The sequence below is a fragment of the Scyliorhinus torazame genome, chromosome 13, assembly GCF_047496885.1.
Source record: "Scyliorhinus torazame isolate Kashiwa2021f chromosome 13, sScyTor2.1, whole genome shotgun sequence".
NCBI classification, from domain to species: Eukaryota; Metazoa; Chordata; class Chondrichthyes; order Carcharhiniformes; family Scyliorhinidae; genus Scyliorhinus; species Scyliorhinus torazame.
This window is the reverse complement of record NC_092719.1, coordinates 82,685,668-82,702,551: the sequence shown is the minus strand read 5'-3', so window position 1 is coordinate 82,702,551 and position 16,884 is coordinate 82,685,668. Positions and strand designations below refer to the sequence as shown.

The 16,884-nt window shown below is 42.6% G+C and overlaps 1 protein-coding gene across 15 annotated transcripts in view; it reads left to right on the top strand.

Annotated features, from left to right (window-relative positions):
• Positions 1-16,884, top strand: part of nr2c1 (nuclear receptor subfamily 2, group C, member 1) — a 172,465-nt gene that overhangs the window by 92,689 nt on the left and 62,892 nt on the right. For 10 of the 15 annotated variants that reach the window (XM_072471898.1, XM_072471908.1, XM_072471907.1 and 7 more), the window contains one exon: positions 5,505-5,621. In XM_072471898.1, coding sequence (XP_072327999.1) covers positions 5,505-5,621 — 117 coding nt within the window. Of the gene's footprint in view, positions 1-592; positions 612-3,400; positions 3,505-5,504; positions 5,622-16,884 lie in introns of those variants that run through there. The other 5 variants (XM_072471909.1, XM_072471903.1, XM_072471904.1 and 2 more) reach the window with 2 other exon arrangements.

Sequence of the window (16,884 nt, the reverse complement as noted above, 5' to 3'; positions counted from 1 at the left end):
CTATGACTCCTTCATCTTGACTGAATTGAAACCCAAGTTCCTCATCCAGCATGAGAGAAGGGTGGAGCAAATGCAGCCTGAAAACAAACTTTTAAAAACAATGTACATCACTTGCTATGAAGCCAAGTACCTTGGGCTTTTTGATAACCTTTTGAACTTCCTTTTAGTTTATACTCCTGCCATATTGTATCCAAAACTTGCTGTTTCCAAATTATGTAGTTTTCTCACACCGTTCTTGGTAATTGATTTATTCCTACTGTTTTCTTTGCTAGCTGACGTTCTTGTAATATAACCAACTGCAGTACTTGTATGTTTGTAGCCGCTGAGGTGAAAGTTTTAAGAACCTGCGAACACAACTAACGCTTTAATTGTTTTGACCTCATACAGATCCAAAAGAATTAGATTTCCTGAAAAGAAAATGAAATCTGTAACCTACTTGAGTAGGCAGAAACGGGAGAGAATTTGATTTCTGAATGCCCTACCAAAATTGGCCACTTTCCTCCTTAAGCACCGGCCATTTTCTGCCATTGAAAATTACTGACTTTATTAAAACATTTTTTTGGATGGTCAATATTATACATTAGCAATTTTTGAAACTTTTCTACATTTAGGTGTGTATTCATCTGTTTTATAAAACCATAAAACAATTATGTGTACGCTCCTATGGAAAATGTAAATTTGTTCGAAAGCAAAATATATAACGATGTTAATTTATAACCCCACATTCCCATGCATAATTATCAACAGTCACTGGACAACATGATTAGATGGTATCTCGGCTGCAACATTGGAATATATTGGCAAGCGTTTGTAGGCCTGGGAAATTAGCAATGTTTTGGCTGTATGCAGGGAGTCGGTTGGAGAGTTTATCAAAAAGGCAGCATCGACACATGGGGCCCCGGGGCGGGGGGGGGGGATTGGTTGGCAGGGGCGATGTGCTGAATGGCTCCCTTTGGTGCTGCAAGATTCCGTGAACTCAATGATCTTATTTTAATTAAAACATTCACCTGCACACAGCAACTGGGCCTTGGTTTAATACCACCATTTGGGTGAAAAATATGAGAAGATGAGTCGAGCAAAAGTGAAGAGCCAATTTGACAACTCTTGTGCTCCTAAAATGGGGCGTTAGTAACAAAGAAAATGGGCAAAACTTTTGCTGCTGGATCATCGTTCATTTGTTTCTAGGCATTAGAGGCTCCTGCTAACACAGGTATGAGCTTCATTTAAAATATTCTGATGTGGCAAAAGTCACATCACTTTGATGTTCTTTTCAGATTTCAACCTTTATGGGGCTTGACAGGATAGGTACTGAGATGATGTTTCCTCTCACGGGGGCATCTAGAACTAGGGCTCCTGGTTTAAAGATAAGTGGTTCCTCATTTAAGAATGAGATGAGGTGGAATTTCCTCTTTGAGGGCTGTAAGTCTTTGAAACTCTCTTACCCAGGAAACAGTGGAGCCTGGGTCATTAAATATATTAAACGCTGAGTTGAACAGATTTTTGTTCTACAAGGGAGGCAAGGGTTATGTGGGGCAGGCAGAAAATGAAGTTTAAGGCACCATCAGATCAGCCAAGATCTCATTGAATGACTGAGCTGGCTCGAGGAGGTAAATTTGCCTAGTCCTGCTCCTTTATCTTATGTTTGTTAGGCTTCAGGGCTATATTATGGGCGCCTGAGGTTGCTAGACAAAGCTTTTCTATATGGAGGTATTTAAATGAACTTTTGTATATGATTTTAACTTCATGTCTCCAGTTGTGTTTCTGTTGCTTTGACAGAAGCAACTACAGTTGAACAGGCTTGGTAGGATGGCTTTTGGGGCATATCTCTTGATAAAATGGGAGCATGCTTTGGTAATCCTTCATTATTGCAACGATAAAGAAGAGGAGCATAGGAAGATACCAGGCACATGACATTTCAGCACACTGAAGTGACCATCACTCTTATTTTAAATGCCAGCAGAGATAAAATTGCTGTGAATGGGCTGTGATTCGTTTAGGTGGAAGTGCCTGTTGAAGAGCAATTGAGCAATTTAGACCTATACACTCTCGAATTTAGAAAAATGAGAGGCGATCTAATTGAGGTATATAAGATGATAAATGGTAATGACAAAATAGACTTGGAGCAATGCTTTCTCTTGTGGGGCAATCGAGAACGAGAGGTCATTTTAGGATAAGAGGTAGCAGATTTAAAACCGATGAGGAGAAATTACTTCTCTCAAAGGGTCGTGAATATGTGGAATTCATTACCTCAGAGTGCAGTGGATGCTGGGACATAGAGTAAATTTAAAGAGGAGACGGACAGGTTTTTAATTAGTAATGGGTTGAAGGGTTATGGAGAATGGGCAGCAAAGTGAAGTTGAGGCCAAGAGGAGATGAGCCATGATCGTATTGAATGGCGGAGCGGGCTCAAGAGGCTGATTTACCTACTCCTCCTAATTCTTATGTTCTTATCCAGATTCCTGTTCAGACTGGAACCAGTGCACACTGGTTTAGTGCAGTCAATATGTATTGCTATTCTATGGGGAGGCAAAGTAGGGTACTACAAGAAGACCAAACTATTCTCGTACTCACCTTGGGTAAAATAACATTCACTCAGCCAGTCATGAAGCCTGATTTTGTTTTCCCAGTGCATCGGGTTTCCTTTGAATCGGAAGGGAGATATCTGAGCAAAAACTGTCATCAGTTTGAAGTGTTTCTTAAATCATTCTCCTCCTCACCCCCTTCCATACACTCACAACTGATATTATTTGCCTACCTAATTTGCTTTAATTACTGGGTATTGTGTATTTTAAATGTTATGCTATCAGCATAGACAATCTTACAATGCAGGGTAAAAACCCATTCAGTTTTGTCTTCTACAGCTTCATGATTGACATTTTATGATTGAATAGGTTGGGAATATTAATGTCTTCCTTTTGATAGATCTTTTCATACACCTGGTCATGAAGGAATATAATGTATGTTATTGCATTTGCTTGTCCCAGGTACTTTGGCTCAATGTGTAGCTCTGTTATGAGTTTCTCTTTCATCTGGAATGGACAGGTCTTGTCTTCCTCCCAAGGCTTACATTGTGATTGTGGCAATTGGAGTGTCTGTAGAGTCATTAAAACCTCTTCTGCTAATTTCAGGTTTCCCTGGTGCTTATGGATGTGAGCTTGAAGTCAAGCATGAGCCTAATCTCATGAGTTTAGGAGGAAAATGTTCTTTTTAAAAAATAAAAGCAAAGAATGCAACAAAGGAAGAAAGTGTACTGCTGTGATGCTCCCATATGATAATACCTGAATAATAATGCATTACTCAAAAGTAATTTCAATTCAAATACACATTTGAATTGATTGGTTGCTAATGTGATAATTTTACTCCTCCCTATTTTTAAAGCACTTTTTCTTTCACTCTTTAGGCAAGCTAAAGAGCAACAAGTAATTGAGTCATCAATAACGCTTTTGAATACAGTAGCATTTTTACTTCTGTAACAGCTGAGAGCATTGTGACGACAAGTAAAAGGTAAACCTTTCTGTCATTTTGAAAGTGGTATCAGGTCATTTGTTTACACTTTCATCACTCTGCTGGTGTGGTTATTACAGCTGTAAATCAATACAATGCACGCAGTCATGTAGCATGTTGCATTTTTAAAAATAAATTTAAAGTACCCAATCCATTTTTTTTTTCCAATTGAGGGGCAATTTAGTGTGGCTAATCTACCTACCCTGCACATCTTTGGGTTGTGGGGGTGAGACCCACACTGGCAAGGGGAGAACGTGCAAACTCCACACGGACAGTGACCCGGGGCCGGGATCGCACCCAAGTCCTTAGCGTCGTGAGGCAGCAGTCCTAACCACTGCGCCACCATGCGTCTGCATGTTGCATTTATACTGCAATTCAGACGCCACTATAATGCATCAGGACAGATTTGTGCAGCTTCATATTTATACCATTGGCTCTCAGAGCAGTGCAGCATGGGGGTATATATAACTTTTTACATAAACACTTGCATTTCTGCAATTTCTTTGTGCATTGAAAAATCCACAATTACATTATCTACCTCTGACATAATGGGGACAGAGAGCTGGGTTTACTTGAAAACTGGAACCTATTTGATGTGCTTAAGCATATTCATGTTTGAAAGGTTAATGGTAGGCAGATTTCTGATCATGCCCTAATTCCTGTTGTTAAGAAAGTGATCAAAGATGTTGGTTCTTGCATTTTCAAAGATCGCTTCAGATTTTTGACCTTCTTGCAGGAATCATTTTGTCTTGATTTGAATTAAAATGTATTTTCCATTCTCTTGGCAAGGTGGCAGTAAGTGATAGTTGGGAAACTGAAGTTTATTTTAATTGGGCATTTAAAACCTTCCCCACCTCCCCATATAATTCTACTGTAATATACAGTGCCATTGTAAGATCTTTCAAATACTAGATTATATTCTAGCAGCCGGGTGTAGAAGTTTAAAATATTCTTGAAAAATGCACCTAGCTCAATGATATGCCAAATATAAAAGTAAAATAATTTACCGTTTTTAAAAAAAAGAATTCTGCTTTTATGGGGTATAACTAATCAGGTAGTAGTCACACTTAAGCAAAATAGTACATTTATGCTAATTGGCTTATGTAGTTAATTAACCATCAGAGTTCCCCTGCTCAAAACAAATAATAATAATACTGTTCATGTTGTGGTAAATATGTTTGTCATTGCAAGATTGCAAATAGGAGAAGGAGGCATGCATCTGCCAAGGAGGGCTTTTGTCTCGCCTCTGCGAGAAATTGTGCTGCTTACGTCTGCCAGTCATCAACAAACTCCTGCAAGAAGCCCTTCATTTTTTCCAGCTCTGGATGTCAATTCTGAAGCTCCCAGGCAGGAACACTGTCCCGGCTGAACTCCTCATTTTGTTAAATCTCTGTTGGGACTTTCCCCATGCAGAAACTGCTGCCAAGGAGCCAGTTATTCTCAGCTGAGTGAATGAGGTGAGCTACAGACAGCCTGACAACTGCTGCTTCTGATGGAAGATGAAACACTTGGTGCAATATGATCCTGCTGCATTTGCCCCAGTCCTCCTAATGCTTCACTTAGCAGCCTGATGAAAGCAAAATGCTGAATCCTACTGCCGGCTAGAATAGATGTATGGAGGTGACGCATGATGATGGGACTCCAACCACCTATTTGGGAGACAGTCGATCGCCTAGCTATGCTGTACCAAATTGTTTGAATTTTTACCTTTTGGCAAAATCTAAAAGTTAGAGCTAGGCCATTTGGAGGAAAATCAAGAAGCAATTTTCCTATGTAATCTGAAATTCTCTTGCCCATAAAAGATTAAGATGCTGGGGCAAAATCTTCAAGACTGAGATATCTTTACCTAACTAAAGCTATCAAGGGCTGTGCAGGAAAAGCAAATAAATGGAGTTGAGGTACAGGTCAGATGTGATCTAATTGAGTGGCATAACAGCTTGAGAGGCTGAATGGTCGCCTCCTGTTTTATTTGCTAAACAACTGTTTTATGTCCACAACAGGTTCATATGCATCAAGTGTCTATGGCTGGAAGTCCACCAGTCTCCTTGGCTGAACAGGCTCAAGTAAAGCTCATCACAATTACTGATGATTTAGTTCAGCAGCTAGCTGAACAACAGGTATAGCTTATTTTGTTATAGCTATTTGCTGAAGGTGTTCCAAGTCAATTACAAGCATAGGCATTGTTACTGCTTTGTGCTTTTTGCCAATCAGATAAAATGTATAAGTTGTTGTTAAATGTTTTCTACAGTTCACCTCAATCAAGATTTATGTTAAGTTTTAGGATCCTTCGGTAGAAACATGTGTTCAGCTTTATTGCAAGCTGCTCTCCCACACAATGTTCAGCTTGAGAAAATTTTGAGCCAAGTCAATAGTCACCTAACCTTAAAGTGGACTCACCAAATGTTTTTCTTTTGATGGAACTCTACTGAAAGTATGAGATGTTAAATTGTGACCTGAACTTTGAATGTAAAAAGAAAAATGCATGCCTAACGTTGTCCTGCATGTAAATATTATAGGGGAACGCCAAACTGAAATAAATAGATACGCTGTTTCTCTGTACAGTCAAACCGACTTGTATGCAACCCTAAAACACACATTCTATTAATAGGTGCAATAATGTCAATACAAATTTTGCTTTGTATGTATGTGTGTCTTGGTGCCTTTTACATGAAACAGGAAATCCTCATTAGTGTTAGGTAGGCAACAAACATTAAAATGCAGTTTTCCACCTAATATTCCTTCATCCATAATGTATGAAACTATGTTACTCTTTTCAGATCCAATCCCTCAAAGTGTTGTTATATGCACAATCCAATTGGCTGTTTGGTCTTTATGCTCAGAGCTGTATTTAAAATCTACTCTGAGCAATGCTTGTCCACAGATATTTTCACCCAACAGATTAGATACTGATGACAGCAGTTGCTAAAGCAAAAACAGCAATCATCCCATCTTTAACCTGAGTTGCCTTTGAAGCAGTTTTCATGTCTTACTGCACATTGGGGCCTATTGATCCTTTGTGTGTTAGCTCCTTTTGGAGCAACCTCCAATGGAGCAACCTGAACAAGTAAGGCTTTATAAGCCTGAGGGCACTACTCAACGTTTAATAAATGTACATGTGAGAGACACAATTACATGTTGAGATTTTTACCTACTTTGCATAGATTTGATTTTCAGGTTAATATTCTGTTGCAATGACACAAAATTTATTTTGCAGGGGGCATGCCCCTTTGTGACGTACACATCAGTCAGAAATTTGATTCATGCCCCTCACTGGTGTACCAGATTGTAGTTAACAGAATTGTGTATCCTCACAAATTTGAGACGAGCAGGATGTTGTTTCCATATTCCAGAGAAATTTATGATATTGGATTAGTTTCATTCATTCATTCATCTCAGCAGAGGGCCTTGCTAAGCAGACATGAGAATTACCATGACTCCTCATTTGAGGTGCTAGTTTTGGTTAGTAGCAGAGCAAGCCATCTGCTAGAGAACTGAGAATTGCAGAGGCTTTTGACTTCCTCTCTCCATCTAAAAAGTCAGTCTGCACATTCGCATGGTGCTCCGGTTTCCTCCCACAGTGCAACGATGTGCGGATTACGTGGATTGACCATGCAAAAAAACGGCGCCTTAGTGTCCAAAGATATGCAGGTTTGGTGGGGGTACAGGGATAAGGTCATTGGGTGGATTTGGGGGTAGGGGTACGCTCTTTCAGAGGGCTGATGCAGACTCGATGGGCCAAATGGCCTCCTTTTGCCCTGTAGGGATTCTGTCATTCGGTATTCAGACTTTTGAGGCTTGCAATATTGAGGGGCAGAGCGGATCTGCTAGAAGATGTGTTTTTATTACTGCGGCCTAAGCCCTTGACTTCCCTAACTAACGTAGTGTTTATCCCAATCTTCCCCTTACTACCTTGAAAATTTCAAGTAAATTGCCATTAATCTTCTAAATTCGAGGAATGTAACCCTGGTTTGTGTAATCTTCATAATTTGTGTCATTCTGGTATATCTATCCTGTGCTTCCTCCAAGGCCGATATCTCCTTGCTGAGATTCACAATTACTTGAAATACCAGTATAGCTGAAACATGATTCCCGACCTGCCTTGTATTCTAGACCTCTAGATATAAAGGCCAGCATTGCATTTGCCTTTTTGACTACGCTCTATACCTGTTTATGACAATTTAGTGATCTATGCACTGGACCCCTAACCCTCTTTAGACCGCCACTGTTTCTAGCTTTTCACCTTTTAAAAAAACATTCTGTTCTAGCATATTCAGGTCCCAAGTGAATAACCTCACATTTGCCCATCTTGAAATCCATTGCCACAATTTTGCCTATTCATTAATCTGTCAATATCTCTTTGTAATTTTAGGCTTCCATCTACATTGCTTATACCATCTATGTGTCATCGGCAAACTTGGATATGTGGCTTTCTATCCCATCATCCAAAGATTAATGAATACAGTGAATAATAGGTTTCAACACTTGTTGTACACCACTTGGCACACCTAGCCAAGTCGATATCCTTACTCTGTTTCCTTCTGCCTGGTCAATTTCCTAACCAGGTCAAATATTTGCCATCAATTCCACAGATTCAACTTTAGCTAACAATTTTTTAATGCGGGACTTTATCAAATGCCTTCTGGGAGTCATAGTCATACAGTACAGAAGATGCCCTTTAGCCCATCGAGTCTAAACCGACAAAGCTAAATGAATTTTGCACTAATCCCACTTTCCAGCACTTGGCCCATAGCCTTGAATGTTATGATATTTAAGTGCCCATCCACGTACTTTCTAAAGGTTGTGAGGTTTCCACCTCTACTACCCTCCCAGGCAGAACAGACTCCCAGCAACCTCTGGGTGAAAATTATTTTTTTGCTCAATCCCCTCTAAACCTCCTGCCCCTCATTCTACAGATAAAGCTGCTTTTTGTCCATACCCCTCATAATCGTACGTACCTCAGCCTGGTCCTCCCTCAACCTTCTCTGCTCTAAAGAAAACATTCTGAGCCTATCCAGCCTCTCTTCATTACTCAAATGCTCCATCTCAGTGCATCACATCCTTCCTATAGTGAAGTGACCAGAACTGCACACAATAATCCAGCTGTGGCCTACACAAACTTTGTACCACTCCAACATAGTGTCCCTGCTCTTATAACTTGCACCACGACTAATAATGATGTGTCCCGAATGCCTTCTTAACTGTCCTATAAACCTATCCTGCTGCCTTCAGGTACCTGTGTACAAACATCCCAAGGTCTCTTTGTTCCTCTGAGCTTCCTAATGTCCTGTCATTTACTGAGTATTCCCTTGTCTTGCTGCTCCTTCCAAAGTGCATCACCTCACACTTTTCAGGGCTAAATTCCATCTGCCACGGATTTGCTCATTTGATCAACCCATCTATATCTTCCTGCAGCCTAAAATCTTCGTCCTCGCTATTAACCACCCTGCCAATCTTCATGTTATCCACAAACCTACTTACCATTCCCCCACATTCTCATCTATATATCTATATACTTTCTATATATCATGAACAATAAGGGACCTAGCGCTGATCCCTGTGGTATGCAACTGGACACCGGCCTCCAGTCACATAAATAACCTTCTCTGACACGTATCACTAAGCCAATTTTGGATCCAACCCTGGATCCTATGTGCTTTTATCTTCATAGAATTTACAGTGCAGAAGGAGGCCATTGAGCATCCCACTTAAGCCGACATCTCCACCCTATCCCCGCAAACCAGTAACCCCACCTAACCTAAGAGCAATGTTAGCATGGCCAATCCACCTAACCTGCACATCTTTGGACTGTGGGAGGAAACCGGACCACCCGGAGGAAACCCACACAGACACTGGGTGAACGTGCAGACTCCGCACAGACAGTGACCCAGCCAGGAATCGAACCTGGGACCTTGGAGTGTGAAGTCACTGTGCTACGGAGCTGCCCTCCTCTTCTTCATCTGTCTCCCATGTGGGACCTTGTCAAAGGCTTTGCTGAAATCCATATAAACTACATCAAGTGCACTACTGTCATCAACACACCTGCTCATCTCCCCGAAAAATGTAATCAAATTCGTTAGGCATGCCCCTCTCTGACAAAGCCGTGTTGACTATCCTGATCAAACCTTGCCTCTCGAAGTGGAGATTAGTTCTCTCCTTTAGAATTTTCTCCAATAGTTTCCCCACCACTGATGCCGGACGCACTGGTCTGTAATCCTCTGGTTTATCTCTACCACCCTTTTTGAAACGTGGAACACCACAATAGCTGTCCTTCAGTCCTCTGGCTCCTCCTTTGTCTCCCACAACAGCCTGGGATGCAACTCATCCAGACCTGGGGATTTGTGCGAAACCTCCAATACCTCCTCACTCCCCATGTGAAACTGTTCAAGAGCCTCATAGTCCCTCTCCCCAAATTCTGTACCTACATCCTCGTTCTCCTAAGTGAAGACAGATGTGAAGTATTTGTTTAATACGCTACCAATGTCTTCTGGCTCCATGCACAGAATGCCCCCTTGAACCCTATGGGACATCCCCCGACAACAAACTGTTCCCAGTCTACTTTGGCCAGATTCTACCTTATTTTAATAAAATGTGCCTTCTCCCAATCCAGATTTACACTTTGTGGGGCCCCCACGCTCACCTTCATTTCTGCACCGCCCCCCCATGACATCACACCCCTCCCAACCTCGTCCATCCTCGCCCCACAGAACGCAAGGCACAAGCCACCAAAACACACACATTGATCGCTGCTTTAGAGCTTTTAACTTGCAAAAACACGCCCGTATGAATAATTACTGAATTGAAATCCAGGCTTACCACTTGTCAGAATAACTGTAAAGATGATCAATATTGCGGTGTCTGTCTTCAGGCGAGGGAACATGTAACTTGCTGATGAGCAACGAGATGGAAAAATCAGCCGATTACATCACTGCAGCTCAGGCCAGTGCAGGACAGACTGAGCCAATCCAGTGCAGGAGCAAATACTCCGATCAACAAGATGCATATGCTACCTAGAAGTATATTTGAATCCCATCCAGTTTCAAAAGATAATTACTTCCTCTCTCAAAATCAAAATTGCCGTTAATTAGCGTGAGTGAAGTGCCCAGTGAGTCCAAGTCCAATATCAGTGGCTCTGTGGCAGGATTCCGTTCTTTGCTTTGATGAGACTTTCTGAAGGCCAACCTTGAGAGTGATGGTGATTAGAACTATCGGCATGTGACCAGCTGCAGCCATTATATCAGACCAACAATGGTCCATTTTGAAAAACAGAATATAGAAGGGGGACAGATTTTCTTGCTTCATCCCATGTTCGCATGGTAATTTAGATAGCTTTTTTTCTATATTTTCTCTTTACAAGATCAACAACAGAATCACCATAGGCAAAATATTGTAAAGGCGCATTTTCAGTTATCAATTTTGCTGAACTTGTCAAATGTTCCTGACTCATCGTACTTTGAAAATAAGTTTGATTTGATTTGTTATTGTCACATGTATTGGTATACAGTGAAAAGTATTGTTTCTTACATGCTGTACAAACAATGCATACCGTACATAGGGAAGGAAGGATCGACTGCAGAATATAATGTTACAGTTATAGCAAGGTGTAGAGAAAAGATCAACTTAATACGAGGTAGGTCCATTCAAACGTCTGATGGCAGTAGGGAAGAAGCTGTTCGAGTCGATTGGTACGTGACCTCAAACTTTGGTATCTTTTTCCTGACGGAAGAAGGTGGAAGAGAGTATGTCGAGGGTGCGTGGGGGTCCTTAATTATGCTGGCTGCCTTTCCGGGGCAGCGGGAATTGTAGACAGAGTCAATGGATGGTAGGCTCGTTTGCATGATGGATTGGGCTACATTCATGACCTTTTGTAATTTCCTGCGGTCTTGGGCAGAGCAGGGTCCAGACCAGGCTGTGATACAACCAGAAAGAATGCTTTCTATGGTGCATCTGTAGAAGTTGGTGAGAGTCGTAGGTGACATGCCAAATTTCCTTAGTCTTCTGAGAAAGTAGAGTCGTTGGTGGGCTTTTTTAGCAATAGTGTCGGCTTGGGGGGACCAGGACAGGTTGTTGCTAATCTGGAGACCTAAAAATTTGAAGCTCCCGACCCTTTCTACTTTGAACTCTTTCAATACCGAAAAAAGAACATTCACAGGAAGCACTTGTGACAGGTATTGTTTTTTAAAAAAAATAATAATAATTCAGAATGGTTTTCCATTATAAAGGTTGCCTGCAAACCATCACACACAAGTTTGTACAAATCAGCTGGTGATCTTGAAGCACAGAGCTCATTATTATCAAAGAAATGAATGAATTGTTTCACTACATCTTCAAAAATATTTGTGTCTATGTTCTCCTGGTAGAATTCACTTAATTTCTGACTGCAGTGGCTTTTAGCAACTTCATCCAAACTTCTTTCGAAAAGCACTTTAATAAATCAATCGTTTTCTTCAGCGATTCTCTTCTACTCTGCAATTGCACCATTATTGTGTCACAAATAACATCAGCAGTCTCAATGATCTTCTCTTTGCATATTAAAGTGATTTCATTGTCTCCAGTTTCATCAAAAAATAACTTCCTGCATCTTGTACACTTACCAACATCAGAGAGACCTGTATTTTTTTGTTAATGTTAGTACCACTGCTTCCACCGAGCTATCATCATTTCGAGCTCCCGTGACAAAACTTTTAACTGAGGTTAACAATTGTGCAACATTCAGTAAAGTTGTATCAATATTTTACAGTGATTTTTGACAGCATTAATTCTTTGAAGTAAACTGTTCCACAAAAGAATAAAAACAGCAATCTTGTACTTTTCAAACATCTCTGCTAAGGATTTTGCTTCAGCTTTCACACATGATTTTCTGAATTTTATGCGGGGCTATGTCTAATAAGGTGTCCTTTATGACAGCAAAGTTCATTTTCAAAGCTAAAACAGTATCTGCACGAGCGGACCTCCTGACTTCACAAATTCTTTTGACTGTCAAATATTTTCCATTTGCCTGCTCTAAGCATGATTGCAACATATTCCACCGATGCATGGAAACTGGGAAAAGAAGGCATACATGTTTTGAACAAAGTCAAAAAAATGTACAGCTCCCTCACAGGATTCAGCTGCAGATTAAATTCAAGGCGTCACTGGAACATGAGATGAATAATGCACAGGGACTTGCATTGTTCAGTTTTGCTTGTAGACCTGAATATTTTCCTGCTATATTTGCAGCATTATCGAAGCTCTGCCCACGACTATTTTGATGTCCAAAATTAAATTTACAATGTTTTACAAACCAGTTGTCGCCAGACACTCCGAAGTATGGGATTGTAGCTGGACAAAACTAAGAAATCACTCTACAACATCACCATTGCTGGTCACATATCTTAATGTTAATTGGTCCACATGACTCGCATCTGATGAAATGAAATGAAAATGAAAATCGCTTATTGTCACAAGTAGGCTTCAAATGAAGTTACTGTGAAACGCCCCTAGTCGCCACATTCCGGCGCCTGTTCGGGGAGGCTGGTACGGGAATTGAACCGTGCTGCTGGCCTGCCTTGGTCTGCTTTCAAAGCCAGCGATTTAGCCCTGTGCTAAATCAGCCCCTGATATAGAATCAACTATTATGGACTAGCATTTGGCATCATTGACTTCATTAGTGAATTAGTTTCTGAGCCGCTCTGCCATTACAGTGATTAAGTCATCGTAGGTTTAGTGCGTTAAAACGTTGGTCTACCCTGAGCCACAATATTGACAACTTTCCAAATGCTCTTTGGGAAGCTCGTCAAGTTTACTGAGATTCACAGCAGTCTAAAAAAATTACCTCTTCAAGTTGACAATAATGACTCATCATGTCCCCTTAGTGGTAGCCCCAAAGATGACAGCAGTTTGACTGTGGCAACAACATATCTCAGCCTCCAGTAAGAACACTCCTTTTCAAATTGAGCCAATAACCAGAATCAATTCTTCCAGATAATTTACATCTTTGAACAAATGCACATATAGCTTTAACATGAGCTTTGCAAGTCTCATGATCAACAATATCTCTTCCAACATTTCTCTAGTTAGAGTACCCATCACCTCATGCTTGTTTCCCTTTACTGGGATCAGCGAATAAGTTGAAAACATAACAGTAGACTGCCTTTGAGGTTTACGAAAAATATCAACCAATTTCTAATTTCCGTCATCCCATTTCTCTTCATCCTCAGAAAATGAGACTTATGAACTTCTACGCTGCTTTTGGCCTCCAACCGCAAACTCTTTTCTCAAATTTTCCATATTGCCTATGTTTTCTGGTTTATTTAGTACGAAGTATTCTAAAATACCCAGTGGAACAGATTTTGGCCATCCGGTAATGTCTTCAGGGCAGGTTTCTTCCCTCACTGCAACAGAAGAATCAGCAATATCTTATAGTTCCATTGGGGACTTCCGGTGACGGCGGACGGGAGGCAGCCGCACACTGGAGGGCTCCCGCTCGGGAATAGGAATTTTGGAGTTTTAACGCCCGGTCCGGGGGGCAACGGAGGCTGAAAAGGCTGTAAGAAGGCACAGGGAGGAGAAATGTCCAAGTTTGGGAGAAGAACGGGCGTGAAAAAGGGAGTTAACGAAAGTCCGCCGGTGAGTGAAAAAGTCAGCACAGGAACTGTAAGGAAAGTGGAAGCTGGAGCACCTGGGGAGGCCGCATCGCTCACAGCAGAAGAAATGACCACGGTGATGGCTGTGGAACTTGAAAAACAGTTCACAAAGCACATGGAAGCGATGAAGAAGGAGGTGGGGGCGGTATTGAAAGTGCTGGTGGAGGAGGCGATTGCCCCGATGAGGGTGGCGGTATCCAGCGCAGCGGCGGAGGTGCGGGAGCAAGGTGAGACACTGAAGGAAGTGGAAGAGGCATTATCGCCGCACAGTGATCAACTCACCTTGATGGGGAAGGAGTTGCGGAGGGTGATAGAGACCAACAAGGGTCTGCGAGCCAAAATGGAAAACCTGGAAAACAGATACAGGCGACAGAATCTGAGGATTGTGGGTCTGCCCGAAGGGGTGGAATGCCCGAGGCCGACGGAGTATTTTGCCACCATGTTGGTGAAGCTATTGGGGGAGGGGGACGATCCCTCCCGATATGAACTGGATTGGGCTAATTGGTCGTGGAGACCTAAAACCAAAGGCGAGTGAGCCGCCAAGAGTAGTAACTGCGTTTCCGTAGCTATAGCGTGAAGGAGAAAGTCCTGTGCTGGGCAAAGCAGAAGCGGGAGATGCAGTGGGCTGGAGCTGGTATATGTATATATCAGGACTTTACGGTGGAGCTGGCGAGGAGGCGGGGCTGCCTTCAGCCGGGTGAAGAAGGCACTGTACATCAGCAAGGTGCAGTGCGGCATAGGATATCCAGCTAAGTTGAGGGTGACCTACAATTCCAAGGACTTTTAGTTTGAGACGACGGAAGCAGCAGAGGAGTTTGCGAAGGCAGGACTGTGGCAGAATTGAGAATTGGTCGTGTACCGATGTAGCCTCATGTAACTTTATTTTTTCACTGCGTGTTGGTGTCTGTACTAAATGAGTCGACGATGTATATATTTGGACAAGGCAAGAGATGGGACTTTCATTTGCAATGATGGTTCTTTGGAGCTTGAGTGTGTATGCGGGGGTTGTGTGCTAAAGGGGATTTCTTGGTTTTCCTGGGACCAGGCAAGGGGGAAGGAGATCCGGGCGGAGGCCTTCCACGCTGTCTGGTTTAAGCCGGCCAGTGAACGGGAGTGAGGTGGGGGGAGGGGCTGCGGCCATCGCAGCCTGGTAGAACAGGTTCCGGTGAGTCTAGCCGGGGTGAAAAGTTGGGGGGAAGGAGCTGAGGTTGGGGGGAGGAGTTTACAAGAGGAAGTGGAGGGGGGAGGTGTCTGGGAAGGGGGGGTGGGGGGGGGCAGTGTCTACAATTCATGGGTGTCATTCACAGTACCCTTTCGGGGATTAGATGGCATTGAATATTGGGGGGGGGGGTGCTGTATATGTCAATGGTGACCAAAGGCGATTCCTTTTTCTTTCTCCTTTTCTTTATTTTCCCACCTTGGGGGGGTTTGTTTTATTTGATGCTTGTATGGTCAGGTGGGCCGTTGTTTGGGGTGGTGGGAGAATGGGATCGTTGTTGTTGACAAGGGGATTGACATTGTATTTGTTACCGTTTGCTGTTTGTTGGTGGGGTGTAAATTCTGAAGAAAATGTGAAAATGGAGAATAAAAATTTTTTTTTTTTTTGAAAAAAATATCTTCTAGTTCCAATGCTATTTCAGGGTCCACTCCTTGTTCAACATTTTCATTCTGGCTCAGGTTCAGACCGTCCAGTTTGTACATGGCACCCATTCCTCAAAGGTTCAATTGATCCAGAAATCTAAAACCCTCCCTCCTGCACCAACTTTTGAGCCGCGCATTCATCTGCCTATTCCTGTACTCGCTAGCATGTGGCACCGGGGGTAAGCCAGAGATTTCAACCTTTGAAGTCCTGCTTTGTAATCTACAGCCTAGCTCCCAGAATTCTTGATGCAAGATCTCATCCCTTATTCTACCTATACTGTTGGTACCAACGTGTATCATGACCTCTTCCTTTTCACCCTCCTCCTTTATTATGCCCTGTCGCCATTCAGTGACATCCCTGAACCTGGTCCCAGGGAGGCAGCACACCCATCCTGGAGTCATGACTGCAGCCACAGAAACGAATGTCTGTTTTCCCCCCCCCCCCCCCCCCAACTAATGAATCCCCTATCACTCCTGCTTCTTTCCTTCCTCCCTTCCTGTCCAGTCAGGCCGCTTGTAGAGCCAGAAGCTTACGTCTGATGGCACTCCCTTAGGGAATCAGTATCAACTTCCAAAATGAAAAACCGCTTTGAGAGACGGACCCCAGGCGACTCCTGCACTATCTGCCTGCTTGTCTTGGACTGCCTGGTGCTTTACTTGCAGATGCGCCACAGTATCTCTAGCCGCTACTCAAGTTTCTATGGTTGGGTGCACTTTCTGCACATGTGGTCACCTAGGATGCTGGTGTGGTCCTTGACTTTCCACATATGATGGGTTATACATTCCACTTCGCCGACCTCATCTGCCATGACTTAAACTTAAACGTACTTGGTCTTGCTAACTTCTCTGGTTACTTCTTTTACCGTCGCTTATCTCTCCTTGTCTAATTCTACTTTGGCCTACTTATGCTTGTATCACTTAATCTTATGCCAAGTAGAAAATTATTTGTTATTTTTAAAAAAGCTAGAACTCATCTCCCGCAGGTCCGCCTCTCTACTCCCGCGAGTATCTCCCGCAGGTCCGCTCCTCTGCTCCCGCGAGTATCTCCCGCAGGTCCGCTCCTCTGCTCCCGCGAGTATCTCCCGCAGGTCCGCTCCTCTGCTCGCGCGAGTATCTC